The sequence below is a fragment of the Aquila chrysaetos genome, chromosome 5, assembly GCF_900496995.4.
Source record: "Aquila chrysaetos chrysaetos chromosome 5, bAquChr1.4, whole genome shotgun sequence".
Classification (NCBI taxonomy): domain Eukaryota; kingdom Metazoa; phylum Chordata; class Aves; order Accipitriformes; family Accipitridae; genus Aquila; species Aquila chrysaetos.
The window spans coordinates 52,694,369-52,716,041 of NC_044008.1; the positions used below are offsets into that span (position 1 = coordinate 52,694,369).

At 45.4% G+C, this 21,673-nt stretch overlaps 1 protein-coding gene and 1 long non-coding RNA gene across 2 annotated transcripts; one reads left to right on the forward strand and one right to left on the reverse strand.

The window, feature by feature from the left end:
• Positions 1 to 198: 198 nt before the first annotated feature.
• Positions 199 to 17,988, reverse strand: TICRR (TOPBP1 interacting checkpoint and replication regulator). Its single transcript, XM_030014954.2, is given in 23 exon segments — positions 199 to 715; positions 1,065 to 1,178; positions 2,435 to 4,736; positions 4,939 to 5,096; positions 5,829 to 5,981; positions 6,813 to 6,874; positions 7,392 to 7,482; positions 7,993 to 8,059; positions 8,061 to 8,134; positions 8,838 to 8,910; positions 9,158 to 9,254; positions 9,835 to 10,077; positions 10,393 to 10,472; positions 10,644 to 10,737; positions 11,095 to 11,189; positions 11,965 to 12,113; positions 12,681 to 12,893; positions 13,576 to 13,718; positions 14,460 to 14,595; positions 15,120 to 15,363; positions 15,602 to 15,843; positions 16,416 to 16,701; positions 17,250 to 17,988. Coding segments are annotated over 23 exon segments (5,892 nt in total). The 5' UTR covers positions 17,907 to 17,988; the 3' UTR covers positions 199 to 596.
• LOC115341637 lies at positions 8,798 to 11,079 on the forward strand. Its single transcript, XR_003923470.2, has 2 exons — positions 8,798 to 8,892; positions 10,673 to 11,079. It is a non-coding gene; the product is annotated as an uncharacterized LOC115341637 (long non-coding RNA).
• Positions 17,989 to 21,673: the final 3,685 nt, after the last annotated feature.

Genomic DNA, 21,673 nt, shown 5'->3' on the forward strand with positions numbered 1-21,673 from the left:
TCTGCTTGTTATTTTCCCACTAAGCTGTGGCAAACTGGATGCAACTAACAGAGGGATCCAGTTAGTATCAGGACAAGATACACAGCAGGAGCATGCAACTTGTTTTGTGCTCATTCACCTCCAGCATCCTTCTTCCTGCAGCCCCAATCCCTTGCCCATCACTTGGGCTAAAGACAGATTTCTGATTAAGTGACACAATGAAAATTCACATCAGTTTATTTTACAAGAAAGCTGCAGAAAAGTGACAATTCTCCCTCTTTACATAGCAGAATTGAACCTTCACTGCAGAAAAGTGACAATTCTCCCTCTTTACATAGCAGAATTGAACCTTCACTGCAGAACTCAGCTACCCCGTGCAGGAGAAGTACCAGAAAGACTGAGCTAGGCTTTGAATGGGTGGAGAGATGCTGCAATTGAGGTTAAAAAAACCCCCAAACTTTGAGAGGGGGCCTTATTTCCACTGTCATACGCTTGCATCCAGTCTCCTACCAACACAAAACAGCTCCAGTCCAGCACCAAATATACGGTCCTTGTTAAAAACAATGTTGTATAGCTGGAATAACGCAAAGTTTCCCATACTGTTGTGGCTCCAAACTTCAGCTGAGCAGCTTTTTCCGTGAGTAAGTCCTGCTAAGGGGATGCTTCCTGGAAGCCATGATGTGGAATGGAGACAGCTCCTGGTTGGCAGTAATTTCAAAAGCATCAGATTCCTCTTCTACAAAACAGAAAAAATAAATTAAAGCCAGTTTGCCAAAGTTTACCGGTGACTCCAAGAAGCCAAATACCAACTGGAAACAAGAACAGTACAGCACCCTTCCTACTAAGCTACGCTCTTTCTTCATTGCTACCTCCCCTCCCTTCCAAACTTCCCACTTCATGCCAAGCTTTGTGGAAGCATGTGAGATCGGGACACTGAATGCAGAAATGGCAGATACAGCCACAGGTGTTCTGCACAAAGACCAATCCCTAGCACAGTATGCTTTTGTTCTCATTTAGTTGCAGGCAAGCAGAGAGCACACCTAGTCTGCTCAAGCCCAGCCTTTCCTTACAGCACAGGTGGTTACCTTGAACACACTTTCTCCGAGATGGTGGTGTTTGCCCCTGGCACAACAGCGGAGACTGGGTCAGTGCTAGAAGGCTGGTAGCAGAGAGCACACTCTTCACTGGTGGAGTTGAGCCTAGAGAAGCACAGCAAGATGCTGCAGTAAACTGACAACTCAAGAGTGCTTTCAGGTAAGTTTCATACACAGCCTTTATTCTACCTCAAAATTTCCATCAGTACAAGTGATACTTGGAGTTTATCTGAAACAAAATCTAGGCTGGCACAGTGGGTTTCTGGCATCAAGAAAGGTAAACGGAAGTCTGGAATTAGCTCTTGGCACATTTAATTTTCTTAGGTGGTTTAGTAGAAAAGCACTTCACTGGTATTAAACATAGTTACTCTTCAGTTAACTCATGTGTCCTGAAAAAAAAACCTGTTACAACCATGATGATCTGTAAATACAAAAACAAGGTCTGTAGGTACAGAAAGTCTCTTACAGGACCAGCTTAAGGCTAAATACTGCTATTATTTCCTGTCCTGAATATGGACTAACATGGCTTTGAAGTTTGCCCATTTTTCTCAGTGATACCTGCTGAATGAGTAAGGCACTGCCTCTGTATACAAACCCTTCCTTGCAAGAGGAAACAGTCACAAGCTTAATGCTTCAGGGCATGCAATGACTACAGAACAACATCTGCCATAGTCCCCTGTAACACCTAATTTCTAGAACAATACTGGATTAAGTATTTGAAATTCAGAAGGCCTTGCTTACAGAGCTGAGACAGCCTGTTTCATCAAGGTCAGCTGAATCATCAGTACCCACAGCAAAAGCAGAGGTAAAGTTAAATACCTACCAATACAACATTACTGCTAGCAAGGCAATCATTTCTGATACCCACTTTCAATAGGCCTGCCACTGCAGGCAGATAGAATAATTGGAGCACCAATAAATATCAACATCCACAGGACTAACCCTGCCAGGGCTCCAGTCTATACTAAAGCTTTAGACTTAAGACAGTTGGCTTCAGTGCTGGATGCTGGGCAGAAACAGCTAGCAGCATCAACACAGACCCAAATAAATCACCAGTCATATGCAATTGGGATCCTCCCCCCCCCAAGTTCTCAAACCTTCCTTTTAATTCTTCCAGCCTCCTGCTCTTTCATATTTCTCTGATCTCTCTCCCATCACTAACACTCCATTGATGAACTCATCACATCCAGTCTGCCTCTCCACATAATTAACTTCCATGTCATTTACAACCCACTCTCCCTCTCCACCTCATTCTCCCTCAGATAGTCAGACAGAAAACAATTGTGTTCCTGTTTTTGTTTACCCCACACTTTTAACCATCTCTGAATTTCAATGGAGTGTCACTCATGCCACTTAATTACCTGACAAAAGGAAGACATCATCATCCCCTACACAACTGCACTGCTCAAGGGTTATGAGCGCACATGCTCCTTGTCTCTCAGGAAGTACAGAGTCCATCCCTGATTTGCTTCTGTTGCCCTCATCTCTGGAAAAGTCAGTGAGATCCAAGTTGCCCCTATCAGTGCAAGATCTCTTGGCATCATGATTCTCCTCCTTTTCTGGTGATAGATACGTAAAGACCCGCTTCCGAGATTTCAAGCCAAAAGTTCCCATGGCAGAGTCCTCATCAGCCCTGGATTCAGAGTCACTAGGAGATGCCTGGTCCTGGAGCCTGTAGATCCCTTCCAGTTCAAATTCCCCAAGAGTATTTGTTACTTTGCTGCTACAATGCTCCAAGGTCTTCATCTCTCCTTCTCTGCCTGTTGACATTCTTTTCTGTTCATCAGCATTCTTCTCACTTTGACCACAGCTAGCATTAGCAGTACTGCCTGCTGCTCTCTTTCTCCGAGGCCAATCGTTGATAGCATCAGGGGTAGTCTTCCCTTTCTGCTTTGGAGAAGGCGTCCAGGGAACTCCTGCTTCTAAGGGGGATGGCGAGGTGGCGTTAGAGGCACAGCTTGTTGGGGTGTATGACTGGCATATGTAGGTCTGTCCTCTACCTTTCCCAGGTGTACTGTGGAAAGAGCGAAAGCAGGATGGCGAAACACAGGCAGCTGCTAGTTTTCCCGGGTGCTTGCTACACCAGGTCATAGCAAGATCACCAAAGGGGCTTTCTCCTCCCTTGGGTTTGCTGGCATTTGCTTCAGGTTGAACTTCCAACGATGAGCAAGAGCCAATTTTCTTAATGCGAAGTTTGGGCAGGCCTGAAGCTTGCATTTCAAGTTCAACCTCATAAGTCGGTGTGCTAACAGAAGGCAGTTTGCAACGACTTTTAGGAGTAGAGAACTTGGCTAGAAGTTGAGGATTTCCCATCCGTGCTGCAGCCTCCCGCTGCCTCCTGTCTGCAGTGCAGCGTAAAGAATAGGCAGGAGCAGACTTTGGCATAGGAGGTGTAGTATTCAGGGAAAATCTGGAATGTCTCTTAAGACTTGGAGCCTTCAGCCCCATATATTCTTCTCTCAGCAGGGTTCTTGGTTCCAACTCATCACTAACTGTTTGAGAACCACTTAGGAATGACTCACAGGTGTTTGCACTGGAGTTTCCCTCCTTAACCAATTGCTCACACTCTATCTCAGCATTCTGTGCATATACCTGCCCTCCAGCAGAAGGCTTTGGAGACAAATGCTTTTCCAAGTCTTCTGCTTCCTCTCTTGGAAAAGACTTCTGAGACACTACATCCATCTGTTTATTTTTCTCTGATAAAGGGCTATCTTCTGTAACTGGGGACTGACAAAGCTGAAGGCTTTCTACAGAAGAGTTACTACCACTATCATGATGATTGTCCTTATTTTCAGGTGGTGTTGCACATGCAAGTGTGAGGTTCTCTCCTCCAGAATTTGGTCCACATTTGGCCTGCTTGGATGTGTGAAGCAGGGACCTCAGTGAAGTGCCAGTAATACCTGGAGATTTTTGAAAAGATGGTTTAAATGCACTAAGCTCCCGGTCAGACTCCCTAGCCTGCGTGTGGGAAGGAGAGCAGATTGTTACAGTGCTCGTGGAACTTTCACAGAGAGGAGAACTGAAGGGAGGCTCTAGCCTCACAGCGAGCTGTGATATTTTTGCACCCAGTGGGCTGGTACATAATTTTGAACCTGGATCTTCAGGTTTCCTGGGAGTACTTTTAATTGCTTGAGATAACGGATCTGACTGCACCTGAATTTCCTTTGAGAGGATTTGCCTCCAAGTACTAACTGGAGATGCTAATTTTGAGAGGTATCTCGAAGAACGTCTTGTTGGAGTTTGCAGTTCTGTAAAACATCTTTCCTGGACAGCAGAGGGGGAAGAAGCAGCTGGATTTGAAGGTGTCAGAGGTAATAATGAGGCATTGAGCACTGCAAACCCTTCAGGTTCTGGTATTTGTAAGCCAGCCTCTTTGCAAGGAGGGGAAAGTCCTTCTGCTGGAGAACAATCCTTAGAAATTACTTGCAGTAAGTGAACCCTCTTACTTTCAGTTAACGCAGATGGCGATTTGACCCTTTGTACAGGATGAGAAAAGTACTTTCCCAGACACTTAGCTGCAGTCTGCTTAGCAGCTGGACTTTTGCCAACAGTCTTCTCCAGATTCTGTGGTGTCCTGTGGAGAATGCGAGGTGACCTCCTTGGTAGCTTACTGGCAGAATTCAGTGGCTTCTGGGAAAATTTATGAGGTGTTTTTCTAGGAGTCTGCAGGGGAAAAAAAAAAAAAAAGAATCATGCTTGTTCTATTCCAGCAGTATTATCTACCCCTCTTGATATTTACTTCTCAAGATTTAAAACACAAAGAACATTTGATTAGACTTAACAGAAACACTAAATTTAAGATGTGTAGGTCTCACTAAACATGAATTGAAACAGGGGATAGGAAGAGAGAGGTAAGTGTTTCTACCTGACAGGCAGTCAGCTCCTCTAAGTTTAAAGAATCTTTTCTTGTTCTCCTCCTTCCAGGTGAATGCTTCACTGCAGGACTACACACGTCAATGACTGCACCAAAGAAAAACCTCTTGGGAGTCTGGACAGTGGGGCTCTCTGAATGCTGCTTAATGCCTATAAAGTGGAACAGTACAATACAACTAACACCAAGTAACCTGCCACAAACAATTGTCTCAATCACTTCAGACGTATGGACAAGTAGCATACAAAGCCTATAGCCCTGGCATGTTCTTTTCTAGCCAGCTGTTAAAGCTTCACCAGAATTATTGTTATTTCCCAATACGAAACTAATATCCATCTGTAGAAAGAGTGCTCTAGCAGAAAAAAGTACAAAATAGCTCAGCCTCTTATTCTATTTATAGCTTTTAGCTTAAGAAAGTTCTGGTTCACAACTAAGGATTCTAGTAAGTACAATATAAAGAACCAAATGTCACCATTTATAGCTGATAATCCTACTGAGAAAGCCAGCAAAGAAGATCCCATCAGTCATTCCTTTATGCTGCCAAAGTAGACTGAAGTAAGCTTTAGGATTTCTGTCCCATATTTTACAGGGATTTCACTGCATTTAGGGAATGCAGACTGACAATCAAGTGGTATTCTGTTAGATGGGCCTGACTGGTTTCTTAAGATGGCAGTGTATTCATCATAGAAATAGCTGCCTTACCATCCTCTAAATTCAGTATCCCAGTTCAAAAATAATTACTGGGGATGAATTTCTGTCTACAGAAGATATTACACAATAGCTCTTAACTTCTTACAGTCTCTTGTAGAGACAAATCAAATCAGAGCTATCCATGCCAGCTTTTCAGATCAGCAATATCAGCCTGCTCAAATCCCATTCAGTACCTTCTACATCTGGCAGTGTACAGCTCTCTTCTTGTCCCTGATGGACTCGGTGTGAATTTTGTGAGCTGGGCTGTGTAGTGGAATAGAAAACACCAGAGCAGGTCCTATTCAAAGACAGCTGTTTGATGCGTGGGCTTCTTCTCAAGCCTGCTTCTGAAAAGGTAAGGATATTGGAGATTGAGCCTTCTTTCTCTCCCTCAACCATGGGGACATCTTCAGGAATAGTTCATAACCAAGAAGAACACACTCTAAGAAGAAACTTCCACACAGCTAACTATCTCATGTAGGAAGGCAAGCATGCGAAGAAGCAAGCTTCAACTTTCTTGGGGATTTGGAACATTAATGCATACAAATCCTCTTCCAATCATGATGCCCCCTCCTCTAAGTCATGATTACTCTCATCCCTCTCTCTAGCAATTATATGGAAAGGAATGCTAGAAAAGCCATGTTCAATTCAAGTTACAGCCAGGTTAAATGATTAGTTAAAGCTCCTGTCTCTTTTTACTAGTGATTTCATCTTCCACTTGCCCAACCATGCTGTTTTCTCCTTCCTTCCTGGGACTAAGAAACAGCAATAGCCAACATAACATAGAAACACTTCACAGAGCCAGGTGCCTATCTGTTACAGTAGAAATCAGAGCAGTGTTAGGGCCACAGCACAACATGTTGAAGTTACATTAAAAAAACCAACACCCACATGTGCTGGTTTGACAGTAATTATAGCAGCTCAGAATCTTGTTCATCCTCAAAGTCCTTAATGTATTTTCATTTAAAAGAGTTACTATCTACCTTTCTTTCTTAACTTCTGCTATACAGGGTTGTCAAAGCAGCGAGCAGCAAGTGGTTCTGTCAGAGAAGGCTGTGCTCCACCAACAGAATAGTACAATACTTTTGTACTGACTATTCATGAATTACCTAAATTGAAGCATGCTCCTCTTAGCTACAACACAGCAAAACCACCTTTAATAAAAAATAAGTGCTTACCATTTATGGCTTTCTCTGGAGATTCTTCTACAACACCAGTGTCACAACCTGGATCAGAAGACCTTGAGAAACAGCAGACATTTTGGACTTGGCATACTGTTCACATTTCCAAAAACAGAACTTACCACATAGATTGAAAAGCAGTACTCTATTCTACAACAATATATGGCTTTGTGGGCTACTCTAAGTGAGCAATTAGTAAGCACTTTGCCTCCTATTAACATTCGATTGAGTATGGGTAACTGTCTAGCTGTATAGGTAACAGTTCTACATGGAAGTAAATGTTAAATTTCAGCCTGGAGCACAAAACACAGCACAGGCCTTTTCTTCAGAAGCCCTCGAAACAGCAACTGAACCTAAACAGTAGCTAGCTGCAGGTATTAAAGCACCCTGACCTACATGATGAAGCAAGCAGTATTTCTCCCCAGTGAGACAACAGAACTTAGCCCCCACTGGTTCTCTTACTGCCTTAGGTGAAGACGACACTTTGACCACAAAGATGATACCTGGTTCTTGCACTCACAGCCATTAATTAGGCATCCAATACTTAATGAAGAAATTCAGAAAGAGCTTACTCACCGGCCTTTGATCTGCTTATGTAGTAGCCTCCTGGAGACCTGCTTATGTAGTGGTGTTTCTGCAACTCTCTTGGTCAATAACTTGCGATGATCTAAGAATCAAGCAAGAGCTATAACATCACATAATTATAAAGCAGTTCAGACAAATAAATACATAGTTTTGTACAGGCTTCAGTTGAAGAATGACAGCCAATATAGAATCATTGTGCATCAGTCTCTCAGCACTCATAAGCTATCATCATAACTTATGAGCTATGAGTCCGGGGTCTACACTTCCTTCCCACTCCCTCAATATTATTAATAGTACTGACTGTCAGACATAAATTAACCTACTGAGATAACTTTCATTCTCCGATCCTTTTTTAACCAAGCATTTTTAACAGTTTTCTTTATGAGCCAGAACGAGTTCAATAAAAAATAGGTTTCAGTTTCAATACCATCCTATTCACCCTCCAAAACACCACAGCAGTGATCTAAAAATATTTTCCTCTTTCATTAAAAATATGTCATAATTAATTGTTTCATAGAACTGAGCATGCAAAAAAAGGAATTTTAGCAAAAGCTCTTCCACAGCAATCCTACATGTGCAAGTCATATCCTACCTTTAGTGCCTTCATCAGTGCATTTGTAACTTAAGCCTTCCACAGCAGATACTGACTGGCTTCTAGGGCATCTTCTTCATAGACCTTTTCGATGGTGAAAGTATTTCTTCATTGAAGAGGTTCCTCCTTACCTTTGTAACCTCTGTGAGGCAAGACAAAGCAAGAAATTATCAGATTAAAAGGGAAAAAAAGGGGGGAGGAGGGGTGGAAATCACAGGAAGGTAATTTTGTCAGGCCACTAGAGATGGGAACATCACATACCAGCATAGAAAAACAACTTTTTAGAGGGCACAAAGCATTGAAAAGTTGCTTTTCTGCTACTGGAACAAGTCCATCCTGGACTTCTCTTACAAATTTGCATTATTTGCATTATCCCAGCAATAAGCTATGAGCAGATCCATAGCAGAAAAAGCAGCCAGTCAGCATTCCAGACAGAGAAACATTAAGTGAGCTACAAAATCTCCACTGAAGTATATGTTGGTGCAGAGAATGCTATGTAGGATTTAATTTTATTAAGTATTTTGCAGAGAGCTAGCCTGTTTCCAGATATAGGAGTTCACTCTTGTCCTCATTTTCTTTTCAGGACAGAGAAGATGGAAATAATTACAAGGTTCAAGGAAGAATGGAAAGGTTTTCTTTTCAGGATACATGATTTAAGTTTTCTGCATGTGAGCACACACAGAATACAGTGATTATTTTTTCCTCAAAGTTTTTGCAGAATTCAGCAAAACTTCCTTCGATTTCCAGCATGCTTCAGCATAATTTCATCACAGCTCACTAAAATTTACAGGGAGAACATGTGCTGAAGATGCACCTTTCCATGGAAAAGCTAGAAGTTAATATACCTTGCACTGCTGCTTTCTGCAACAAAGGCATCTGTTGGGACTTCTCAGTGGCAAGGTAAGAACACAAGTTCTCCTGAAACAAGAAAGAAATTAGCCTCACCAGCATGTTATGTTTAATTATTAAGAATACTAACTGTAAGCTCTGAACCACACATTATTTCAATTTCTCCCTCAAACCAATTTTGATCTCTGCACAGCTGATACAGGGCATACTTACTAAGTGAATACAGAGCAAGAGTTTTTGCACTCAAGTGTCACTTCACAACATTGCTGCACCCCTACAGAAGCAAAACACACACAATCCTCTTGGAAGGTTTTACCTTTCTGATGGGATTCTTGGTTATCTTGGGAATCTCAATTTGACGCAGGTTCTGTGGTGCTTCTGTCATGCTCCTGTGTCTGGCTAATACACTATTCCTTTAGAAAGTATACAAAGTTTAAATTAAAATAAGATCAGAAGCATAGTTATCAACCTAATGACAATTAAACTTAGGTTTGACTCTAGAGATAGGAAGTCTTTACCTAAATTCAGATTGCAAATTGCATTGGTACTTCACATTACAACACTGAAAGATGATCTGCAATATAAATAGCTATACCTAACTTTAAGGTTGGTATTAAAGCTCATTTCACAGTTTGCCAACATGTACACAGGACCCCCAACATAGAGGTCTACAGTAAATTGCAGTTTTAACTTTAACGATATAGGGTCATCTACTGCACAGTAGAACATCCTCTTTCTCTGATGGAAGATGCCCGTGAACTCTACTTGTGCAAAAGATACACATACAGAATCAAGATTACACTTTGATATAGTCAACAATGGCAAGTTAAAATGAAAAATTAATATTTCTCTCAGGCTTGCAGAGCTATCAGCGGGTGTCAGCTCGCCCCAACTAGCTCTCCAGCAACAGAAACAATGACTGAGCTGTAGTTTAGACAACTCCTCAGCCACAGCCCAGGCTGCAACAAGCTGCCTCCTATTTGGAATTATTACCTTCTCTTTTTGGCAGATCTGGTGCGCAGCTCCTCCAGCTGATCACTCTCAGTGAGTAGGTGAACAGCACTGGGAGTTAAGGCAGATGATAAAGATGGTGGAAGGCCTGGAGATTTGCTATCCAGAGTCACAGAGTCATCACTGAAGAAGTCTGAAGGCAGAACAGATGCCAGCTTCAGGGGTATTTGTGTACCAAGACCATAGTAAATATCTCCAAGGGTCTTTGGTATAGAATTCACATACCTAGAGCATCAGAGAGAACCCACATCAAATACAATGCCCCATAAAACTGTCAGTGTTTCAATCCCAAAGTTTGAACTAAATCTTTGTTCTTAAGTGTCAATTAAAAAAAACCAACTGAAAATCAACTCTTTCATTAGTTTACTTGCTTATCAGCTACTTTTTCTTTAATCAAGATATAACAAACAGCACATGCCTAAACTTCTGAAAATTACAAAGATGCAGTAAATCAAAGCTGTAGATTGCTGTTTACTCAAAGAAGATATCCAACCAAAACCACAGTCCCCAGTAACACTTAAGTCATGCTAAAGAACTTACAATTCTAATATTTCCTCTAGAAACTTTGTAAGATACCCTGGGTCTTCAGTCAGACATAAAATGCGCAGCATATCTGTCATCTGGAAGAGAAAGTCAGTGGGAAAACAGATTAAGTTGTGACAGTTGCAACACCAGATTTTTTTTTAGCAAGTAATATAAAGTGTTACAGTAAGACCAAGGGAAAACTACAGGTTCCAGGTCCACATTTCTAGTGCCATCCAGAAACACAACCTGGTGTATAATTTACTTGCCTCTTCTAACAGCTGCTCCATTTTGTCAGTGTTACTTTGCAGTGAAGGGCACTGAAGACATAACTCAAGGCGCAAAAACACCTGAAGTCGGCACCTAAGAAAACAAGTAATCATTCCCCGCCTTTTTTCTGGTGGAAACAGCATATTTACTGCAAAAGGTATGCTCAAAAAAGCAATGGGAGGGGAAGTGGCTCCTTCTGACAGCGTAATTTGGTTAGCATTTCATTTTGGTGGCATGGGAGATGCCTCATTTCAGATATAGGCTGCAATGCTTATCACACAGCGTATGTATATTTGAATTTAATGAAATGTTTTTACTGTGACCAGAGATTCTCCTTCGAATATTTACCCCATGTAAATACTTTTCCACTTGTACAAAAAAGCCACCATTAAAAATCGCTAACCAGCTCCACAGTATCTCAGAAGTTGAAGTAAATAGAGTGTCTCATACTCTCTGACTTTGGCCTCCTTCTGTAAGCCATGCTGTTGTCTGAGCATTTTGCTGGTCTTCAGGAGATGGTTTCTAACTCTTTCCACACAGGCCACCTGCAGAGACACATAATTACAGCAAAAACTTCAAGTCTGTTCCCTGTCTGCAGGACAGGTTTTCCCCCCCACCCCTCCTCTGTTGACCCATTCTTTTGGGAATAGCTCAATTTTTCTCTTCTCCTTCAAGGAAAAGAATTCTCTTTTTCTTTTAGTAGCAAAGTCACAATGACATGAGACAGAAGAAATTGTAGCTTAAAATCATAGAGAAGGACACTTGTTTGCAGCTTCAGGCCTTCTTCAGTAACTATAAGATTTGTCTTTCACACTATTTTTTTCAATTACTCACAAGTTTACCAATTTTGGTTTCAGTGAGTTACTTTAAATCTATAAGCAGTGTTAAAGAGTGTAAGAAATACCCTGAACTATTTTTCTTTCCTGGAAAAGTAGTAGGCCTAGATTTGCCATATAAAGAAAAACCAGAAGATACATCTTTTTTAAAATATGGTTTTCAAGAATGTATTTTTTAAAATACTGTCTTTGAATAAGTGAAATTAGAATTTAGAATGAGGTCAATGTAAATGAAAAAGACATCTGTTGCAATCTTTAGTAAAGGTGTAAACTGACAACCAAAATGGATTTTCCTACACTCTTTACAACTACCTACAGTTTTTCGCTATTGAGTCAGCACAGATAGGAGTAGTTAGCAGTTGTGGTTTTGACTACGTGCAACTGTGCATAAAAACTTCAGGTAAGATGAAGGAAAGGTAGCCTAAAATATTAAAAACTTTCATTTCCAGATCAGTAACAACCCTGCCCACATGCTCTTACCTACCTCTTTCTCTTTGGTATCTTGTACTTTCAAGAACCTTTTAATGACCATAATCATATTCTGGGCACACACAGATGAAAGAACTCCCTCAGCAACAGCCTTCTGGTAGCTTGCAATTAAATGGAACTGCAGTTCCTCCTCAGTTTTGAAGTCTGCAAGGGAAATGGTCCAAGTTAACTAAATGCCTGTTCACCACACCTTACTGATAAAACACCCATTTCAGCTGAAGAGGGGCACAGAGGTCATCAAAAGATATATTTTCTCCAGCAAAGACATATCCAGACCACAGAACACTAACAGAAGCAGTCCCAGCTCCAAACCCATGACAAATGATAAGCTTAGTTCCGAGTAGATTAGCAAGCTTTCAGGTTACTGTAGCAGTCAAGAAATTTCCTTTACTTCTGCATAATTAGTAAATAGGGCACTCCCCTCTACTCCTTTTGGTTAAAGAAAAAAGATAGTTCCTTATTGCTTTTTTCAGATGGAGACAAGGCAAGAAACTAACCCCAGGAGTAGTTGTAACACTAGGTTGTAAACATTTTTAGAAACTAACTGGTAAAACGGTGGAAAAAAATAACCGCTCTGTGCCAAGCTGAAGATACAGTAACCCAAACATTGATCTTCTCCCTAGCACCCACTACTCCGTTATTATCCTTCCCTCTCCCTTCCATACAAATTCCATATGACCTCCTACAAATATCAGAACTGATAATGCATACCTATTGATATTTTAAGTGCCTTTTCCTTTTCTTCCACTTTTTCATCCAATCTTTTTGATGAAAGCTTCTGCGGAACCTTCTCATTGACTGTTGATGGCACACCATCAGGTTGAAACTTCTGAGCTTTTACGTTCAGTCTTGCTACGTTGAGCATCTGCAGGGATCTGGACATGGTCTTCATCTTCTGCCTCACTGGAGTTCGGGGAACCCCACCTGCAATGCCACAAAAAGAGAGTTCTACTGTCAGACATACTGGGGCAGGAAATCAACCCAAGGTAGAGCATAATACTGAATTCTGTGTTACTGCCAAGTGAGATTAGTAACCTTCTTGTGGAAAACATGACCAAAAGTAAAAAGCAGGTGAAAACTGTTGCTCTGCATAAGAACTTACACAGGTATAACCAGAAGTTACATATATAGGAAGCAATCTTGTATCACAGAAATCGACATAGCTGACAGAGCAAGACTTAGGGATATATCAGGTCAGAATATAATCAACTGTGGTTAGTGTACTGAAATGCAATGATAAAACTCTTCTAGAAGAAAGTGTTTTATTTCTCAAAATTAGAACAAACTTGAGAGGTTGCAATATTTACTACTAGTTGGAGCGGTCCCTATTTCAACAGTTAGTGAAACTGCAAAGCTCTGCATGCTGCTTTTTAACAGCTTTGTCAGTCACTGCACAGCCTTGAATTAGAGTCATTTGGATTGTACTAAAGGACAATCCTAATATTAATATGTAAATAATGCTGTCTCTAAATAAAAAAAATCTAAAGCATGCGGCTACTCAGAGGAGAGGACAGATCTCTAGGGTTCATGCATTGAAAAGGCCCGCTGAGAAGTCTTTATGATCTTTAATTGACAACACACACATATAATCCCGAAGTATACATACGTCTTCTTTTATTATTTCCTGGTCCAGCTGCAGCAGATGTTTCACTGAATTTTCTCTGGTACAGCTCAGATAGCCTTTCCGAGAGTTCCACTTCAGATTGGTCTGCATCATCCTTCCCATTAGCACAAGGAACCTGCAGGAGACTATATAGAAGAGCCATTTAATACAGTTATCACAAAATATGGGAGTGGGAGGCATATCCCAAGTTCCCAGTGGACAGGAATCCAGTTTTTCTAGGTGCCAGTCCACAGCAATATAGTGTGCCTAAAGCATGCTAGTACTCTTCCGATGCCTGCTCCCCAAAACTCTTCCTTAAAAGACACAAAAAGACCAAGAGGGTGACACCAAGTTCAAAAAAAGCATAACAAGAGTTGCCTGATGTACAATGGATATGCCACTGACCCATGCCAAAAAACTACATGAGCAGCTTCGCGCTATCTAAGCTATCCTGCATTAGGCTTTTTTTTTTTGTTTCACTCAACAAGCTCTTTGAAGAAAACAGGTTTATTCATTCCTACTAAATACCAGCTGTGATAACAACCACTATCTTCAGTATCTTGCAGTGGATCTTATCATACCATAAGAGCAGATGAAGTCTGACATTTCCCCAAGTAGCTTAAGGTCATTTTAAGTCACCTATATCACTCCTGAGACTGTCAAGATCTTAATCCACACAAACTGCTACCCAAACATCCTGTTCCCGGTTCCTTTTGTCTATACACCAAGACATAATGAAGCAAAAGTACACAGTAAACTAAGTACAGTAATAAAAGCACTAAGAGTAGCATTTAATTCTAGAACTCTGAGCAACACTGCAGCCATACTCCATTAACAGGAAGCAGAAATCCTTGATTATTACTGAGAGACATGTTTCAGAAAAATACCTGAATGACTCCATCAGATCTGAGCTTGCTCCACAAGCATTTGATGCAGGATACCATGCTTCAAGCATTGAAGGATGCCAGCCCCCTGTATGGGACAGTTCCCGTTCGACCCACTCTGGCATAGGAGTTTCTTCTCCTGTGAGCAGACACACAAAAAAAAATTAGAAAACTAAATGAAGTGGCAGAAGGTCCCAGCCTCCAGAGGCTCTAAAGCAGAGGTTTCCAAACCTTTGCTCCTGGAGAGACAATTTAATACCCAATACATCAGGCAGGGAGACTCTTTTTAAGATTTACTATAACACAAAACAGGTGAGCTAAAAGCAGCCTCCTTGCAGCCCCACCCAAAATCTTTACTGGGCCAGGGCTGGCCTACATGACACATTTTAGGAAACCTCATTCTAAAAACTTGTCCCCAGGCACAAGTAGCTGCGCTTTGTCTACAAGCTAATGGAAACTAATGCTCTGTCAATAAAACGGAAAGGTACAACAGTGCAGATTTCTGCATCACAAGGCCCGAGTCACAGAAGACAAGATGAAATTAACAAGTCCCAAAAATGAGAGATTCCTTGCTGAGGAAATTATTAGTTTTAGATTTTTCCACACCAAATCAGATCTAGAGATGATCAAAAGATGGTAAGTTTTGCATTGGCTGACACCTACCCATACTGGCCAGAGAATCTTCCACCGATGTGTTAATTTTACTCAACACACTATTCACAACATCTGGGATGTGAAGAGCATGGTCTTGGGAAGAGTTCTCCACTACAGCTCCTTCAAGGTTGCACTGCTGAACTTCAGCAGTCTTCTCAGTGCCAAGTATAGTCAGAACTGCAGTGCTCTCAGAAAGTGGTGATAAGACAGCCGTGCAGGGGCACCAAGTTTTACATAGAGATACCTCAGCAACCTACATGAAAAAAAACCCCAAAGTTTACATTATCTAGAAATACAGAGACCTATACTTTACAAACAGGTTATAGATTTACATGACCTTCTAAAGAATGTTCTATATTTAGCTCCAAATGAGCAATTTGCAGTGCAACAAATACCACTACTATTGTCTTCACAACATGATACATTGTCACCCCTTTTGTCACAGCTCATTTCAGAACAGATATTAGTTTAAGGCAAAGAAAAAAAATTACCATGTGCAGTTCTTCAGTCACTAGACTCCTTAAGAGCTGATGAAACAGTGACCTGTTACGTTCTGCCTGCTCAGCCGGTGAGCTCTGCAGTATCCAGCTCTCTGTGAGAAAGTGGCCAGCCTGCGTCAAGCTCCAAGACGTCAAGCTACCTTTCAGGAAGATATTGACTGGACAATGCAGCTGTCTTTGGCTCATGGCTAGGGGTTCCAGGACCACAGCACAGCTTTCCTGCTTCTTTCCTCCTGTGCAAGGATAGGATAAAGCTTATAAAACAGGTTTTTCATCTAGATGAAGAGACAACTTCAACGCAAGAAAAACAAATTCAGAGATTAAACTGGGAATAGTTCTACCATAAGCGTATTGCAGAACTGATCTTCCCAAGCTCTCATGGAGGAACTAAGTGCACAAAGGGACACCTAAAGAGACAATGCGCACTTCATGTTGCTTTAAAGCTAATCTGCTGTCTTTTGAAGGTACTTTTTGTGTTCTTACTTTAGCCAAATTGAAGCTGAGACAAAGCATTTAGAAGAAAAGGGTGTATTACCTATGTAAGGTGGAACCAGCAAAGAGCTCTTCAGGCATCCAAACCTCTGGAAGCATGGGAAACTGAAGAGACTAAATCAGAAATATGGGCTAATAGGTGTCTTATCAGAGGAACTAGAGCACATGCAGGAATTTTTTTTTTTTAAACTTAGGCTCTTAAATATCTGAAATTACTTATACCCATACTGTTCACAAGGGAAACTTATCAAGGACCCTGCATGAGAGATCTCAATTATTACTCTGCACACCAATTTCTTTTTTTTTTAATTACCAGGCATGCTGAGAAACACTGTTCCTTCTTGCTGAGGGAATACTGCTTGAAACACAGACGGCTTTGAGAACAAGCAGTTCAAAGTTGAATCCAATGGCAGAAGCATAGTCCAAGGCACAGTCTGTGGCACTGGGGAACCTGAGTCTCCAAGAAAACCATGAGCAAGATCTGCCCTGTGGTGACTCAAACATTGCACTAAAGTTTCAGACTGCAAAATGGTGCCTCCCATCTGATGGATCAGTTCAAACATTGTCCAGTATCCAACATGATCTGGGGATTGGATCAGCTGAAATAAAGTAACAGAGAGATCTCAAGTTAATGTTGGCAGTGACATAACTTCCATCCAAACAAATAGAGATTGCATGCTTTTAGAAAAAACTGGCATAAGAAACACCTACAGAGCATCTTAACACAGTGCTTTCCAGGTATTTTATAGAATTTATTAACCTTATTAGGAACCCAATAAAAAAAAATACTATTCCCACTGAATTAAGAGGTAGCTAATATTTTCAAGCATGTATCTAGACTCCTGAATTGTCAGACTGTTTATCTGGAATTCTGAATAGCTGTAACTCCAACCTAACTCAAAGCACAAGATGACCCATCAAAAAACACTGTACAGTTACTCAATTGCTGATATATCTCCACGGGGAGAACTACCATTCCAGATTTCAGTCTCTTGCTGAACACGATTACGTGGCAGAAACTGCAGACCTTTCCCTACCACTCAAAGACTACAGCATAAAACGGCTCTCCCTTCTTATACGGGAAGGTAGTGTAGAAGATGGCCCACTAGTACCCATAGCTGAAAGCTGTGCGGTATAATCTCATTACCTGAGGCCACTCGGCAGTGTCCACCCAGAACAGGGTGATCTTCTGGTCCACAATCAACTCCTGGACAGTCTTGGGCAGGAGTTTCTCCGCCAGCTCCTGAGCCGTGGGCGGGTCACGAGGGGAGGAAGGGGCGTCGCTCCCCGACACGAACTGCCGCAGCTCCCTCCGCGAGTGGGGGCAGGGGGAGAAGAGGAAGACGGCGTTCACAAAGCCCTCGGGGGGCGTCTGGCTATCCGGGGGCTCTTCGGCGCCCGGCCCCGTCCTCCGGCTCCGGCGGAGCGGCTTGGCGGGGGACGCGATCTCCGGGCGGTCCCACTGGAAGTCGAGGAGCGTCTCCTTGAGGCCGTTGTGGGTGAGGGCGGCGCGGGACGCCGGCCCGGGCAGGACGGCGGCGGGTCCCCGCGCCCCGAGCCGCTCCGCCAGCTCCTCCTCGAAGCGGGCCCAGGCGTGGGGCCCCGGCGGGCGGAAGCCGCCGCCCCGCGAGGCCCCGCCGCGCCCCCCGAGCGAGTCGAAGAACCTGAAGGCCCAGCGGAGGCGGGGCAGGCCGAAGCGGCAGCCCAGGTGGTTGAGGAGCCGCAGGGCGCCGCGCTGGAGCCGCGCCCGCCGCCCCGGGCTGGCGGTGTCCAGCAGGAACACCACGCTGTGCGAGCACGCCATGACGCCCGCCCGCCGCCCCACAGACGGCCCAACGGCCGCCCCCGCCGCGCGCGCAGGCCCCGTCAGGCCGCGCCCGCCGCCATCGCCCGGTACAACTGCTGGCGCCCTCGCCTCGCGCGCCCTCATTGGCCGCCGCCGAGGGACCGCCCCCCCCCCCCCCAGTCTTCGCTCCCCATTGGGCCGCGGCGGCGGCGGCGCCGTGGCGCGCCTGCGCAATGCGGCGCCCGCGCTGGCGGCGGGCGGGGGACGAAAGGGAGGAGGGGCGCCGGCCGTTCGAGCGGCGCTCTCCGCCGATTGGCCGGCCGCGGCGTGCGTGCGGGGCAGCGCGGCATTCCATTGGCCAGGATCCGTGTCGAACGTAGAGGGCGAGGCCAGCGCCCGGAGCGAGCCGATTAGCCGCCGCCGCCTTCTTAAAATTTAAAGCCGGCAGGGCGCGCGTAGCGGTGACGTCATTGCCTTCCTCTCCCCCGCATTGGGCGTAAAGGCTGTGACGCCACGATGATGTCACAGCCGTGACCTCCCCGAGGCGGGGCGGGGTCTCCGAGGCAGGAGGCGCGGCCGTCGGAGCCCGGAGAGCGGGGGGGGGGGGGCGGCGGTAGCGCACGCCGGGGGCGGCGGGCGGGCGCGGGGCTGAGCCGCAGGAGCTTCCCCTTCCGTTCCCGCCCCGGCCCGCCCCGCACCGCACCGCAGCAGGCTCCCGCTCGCCGCTAGAGGTCAACGCCAGCCTGCAAACCGGCACGGCGGCGGCCCCCGTCGCCGATCGGCCGTCCGCGGGCAGGCCCAGCCCAGGGCGGGAGGGAGAGCCTTCCCCCGGAAGGTCCTGCAGACCTGGCGGAGGTGTCACCCGAGGGCCTATCCTCCTCCCTGAGCCTCCCCGGAGGACAGCAAGGACAACCCAGGGCCCGTATGGGTGAAAAGGTGTAGGGTTGGGGCGCCTAGAGAGGGGCTGACGTCTGGGGAGGTGGAGGACGAAGACCCTGGGTTGTCGTCAACTGCCTTGCCCCCGAGCATCGTCTCCCTGCAGGTCTTGGAGCACATCTTTACCCCGTGGGTGTTAGCAGTCAAGGTGTGATCCAAGTGTGGATGGATCACACCGGGTAACAGGGAGGAGAAAGACCCACGGACCAAAGCCACCCAGATGTCCACACCACCCTTCTCTCCAGAGCTTGAATGCCCCAGCCTAAACCAGTGTCGCCAGCAGCCAGTCGTATTTATAAAGCAACAAAGACAAGCAGGCAATAAAGCACCCACTCGGTTTGCTGGTGACTATGAACGCAAGCAGGTTTAATGAGCTGGAACGAGGAGCTGATCCACTCGGGTGCGCAGGAGTAACCTGCCACCAAGAGCAAGGGAAGGACACCAGGTCTCCCTGGTTGAAAGGGTGGCGGGCAGCCTGTGGTCTTGGGGATGTGGGCTCCCTGGGGAGCCATGGGTCCCTCCTCCTGGCTGGGGGTTGCTCTTGGCCCTGTGAGACATCTCATGCTGCTTATCAATACATCACTCTCCTGTATGAGCCCTGAAGAAGAGCCAACCCGACCATGCTCCTGCTGCCATTGCCCAGCCACTGGCATCCATCCCAGCAGCCTGCTGAGGATGCTTAGCAGACCATGACCAAAACCTGCCTTATCACGGTCCACCTGGGACCAGAAACAAACTTGGGGCACAGGGGAAGTTTCCCAGCAAAGCCCGCCAGCTCCCGATGCGGGAATTGCCACCGGCTGCTCAAGCCCCTGCTCCTTTCCTCCCCACTCCAGCATATTTGCTCTTGAAGCCCATTCAACTCTTGGGAGAGCCATCAGAAGTGTTGGCTGAGCCCCAGTGACCTGCATGTTTCCCAACATGACAGCCGGAGTCGCTCACGCCTCTGCTTCTTGCACTGTCCCGCACTTGCAGGGCTCACAGAGACGTTCGCCCTCTCTGCCTGCTCCCCAAGGACACTGACTTCTCTCTCAGAGTCCTTGGGTTCTTTCTGGACAATCATTTACTTGCTGCTAAATGTGGTTTCTTGGGAGGAAGGAGAGGGCACAGGAAAAACCATTTGTAAATTGGGCTCACGTTTGGTTGGCACTTTGATCCAGATAGGGTTTTTTTTAACTTAAAAAAGTCTTGCTTTATTTTGACCTTTTTCCAACATTTCTCTCCAAGTGATATTTAATGGTGAGGGCTGAAAAAAGGGCTGAGAAAACCCAGACCTAAATGAACTGTTTGATCTCCCACCATACCACCACTCTTTCCCGCCCAGGTGGAAAGTTTGTTTGCCATTCTGCTGAGCCAGCCAAAAAAGGTTTTGTTTTGGATTGACTCAGATACTTTGGTTTCTGGACACTCCTCAAGGACCTGCACAAGCAATGAGTCACCTTTGATGCTGGGCAATGCCCAGAGACTCACTTGTGTTGCATCAACGCTTCTGAGCCTCTCCATATCGTCATCTTCCAGTGCCCCCTCCACCCCACATGCACAAAGGCTACTGGTAGTGGCTGCTGCTGCTTTGCCCACTAATTCTGGAGAGCAAGTCAAGCTGGGCACAGGGTTCCTTGGTGGATCTCCAGACAGTTGTCTGAGAAGGGAGGAAGCTGCAGGAAGGGAAGGCGGCAGCTCTGAGGGTTGACTGTGCTTCTTGGGTGTTAAAGTCCTTGGAGGTGGCTTTGGTGTGGGTGCAGCATGATGTGGAAGGTCACTGGTGCCTCCTGGGGGGCAGCTTCTTCGGTTCTCTGTCTTAATGGAGAAGAATTTGATCTGTTTCCCTTCTGCTTGCCAGTGAGCTAGGCAAGACAGCATGAGCTCTGGGGTAAATCCAGCCAGGAGCAAGGATCGCTGCATGTGGGGTAGCCCAGCCTCACGTCCCTCCTCTGGGGAAGTTCTGGTATTGCCTGGTTTTACCTGGTTCTCCTCACGCCAGTGAATCCTTGGAGCTGCCAGGAGATAAAGGAGGGAAAGGCGAGGGTAAGCAGGCAAGGACTGTGAGGCCAGCGCCCACAATGCTGCAGATGGTGGAGATGGAGCTTCCAGCTCTGCTCTCCCCTGGGTGTCTCCAGGCCCCCAGAGTCCTTGGCTTTGCGGTCACCTCTCAGAGCCAGCACAGAGCCTTGGCCCAGCGTTGGCTGCGATAAGATCTGCCGAGACAGTTCGCAGTGACCCAAGGAGCCCCCATTCCCTCCTCTCCAGGGTGAAATTGCCCTGAGGCCTCTAGGCAAGAGGGAGGGATTTCTGTGTGCTTCAGAATTTGTTTTTACATCTCTCAAATATTTTTAGTGCTCATAAAAGTGAGAAACTGGGAGAGACCCAGCTGGGACCAGTACTGTACAACCCTCACCCAGAGCCTTCCCAAGGCAACTGAGACTTGACCGCTGCCAGCCCTACTCCCATGTCTCCAGAGCAGAAGGACAAACGTACCTGCTCCTCTTCCCCCAGCATCATCCCACTGATTTTTTGGGGAAACCTTGCTGCTCTTACAGGTGCTGGACATGATGGGCCAAATTCAGTGGTGGAGCAGGCAAGCATTGCCTCCAGCAGGCACTGCACTGGCTCACACCGGCGTGGAGTTCCCAACAGGGCTTTTAAGCAGCTTGATATTTGTGACTGGGGCATGGTGAAATCTGCCCCATGCGTCCTACCACACAGTTAGGTACCTCGTAGGATGAATACAAAGGACTTGGTCTAACCCACCATAGGAAGCACCCTGCCAGCATCGCTGCAGGCACCTGTGCTGGCACGGCCCTGTCAGCCTTTCCAGTGTTACCCTGGCCCTGCAAAGGAGCCTGGAGAGA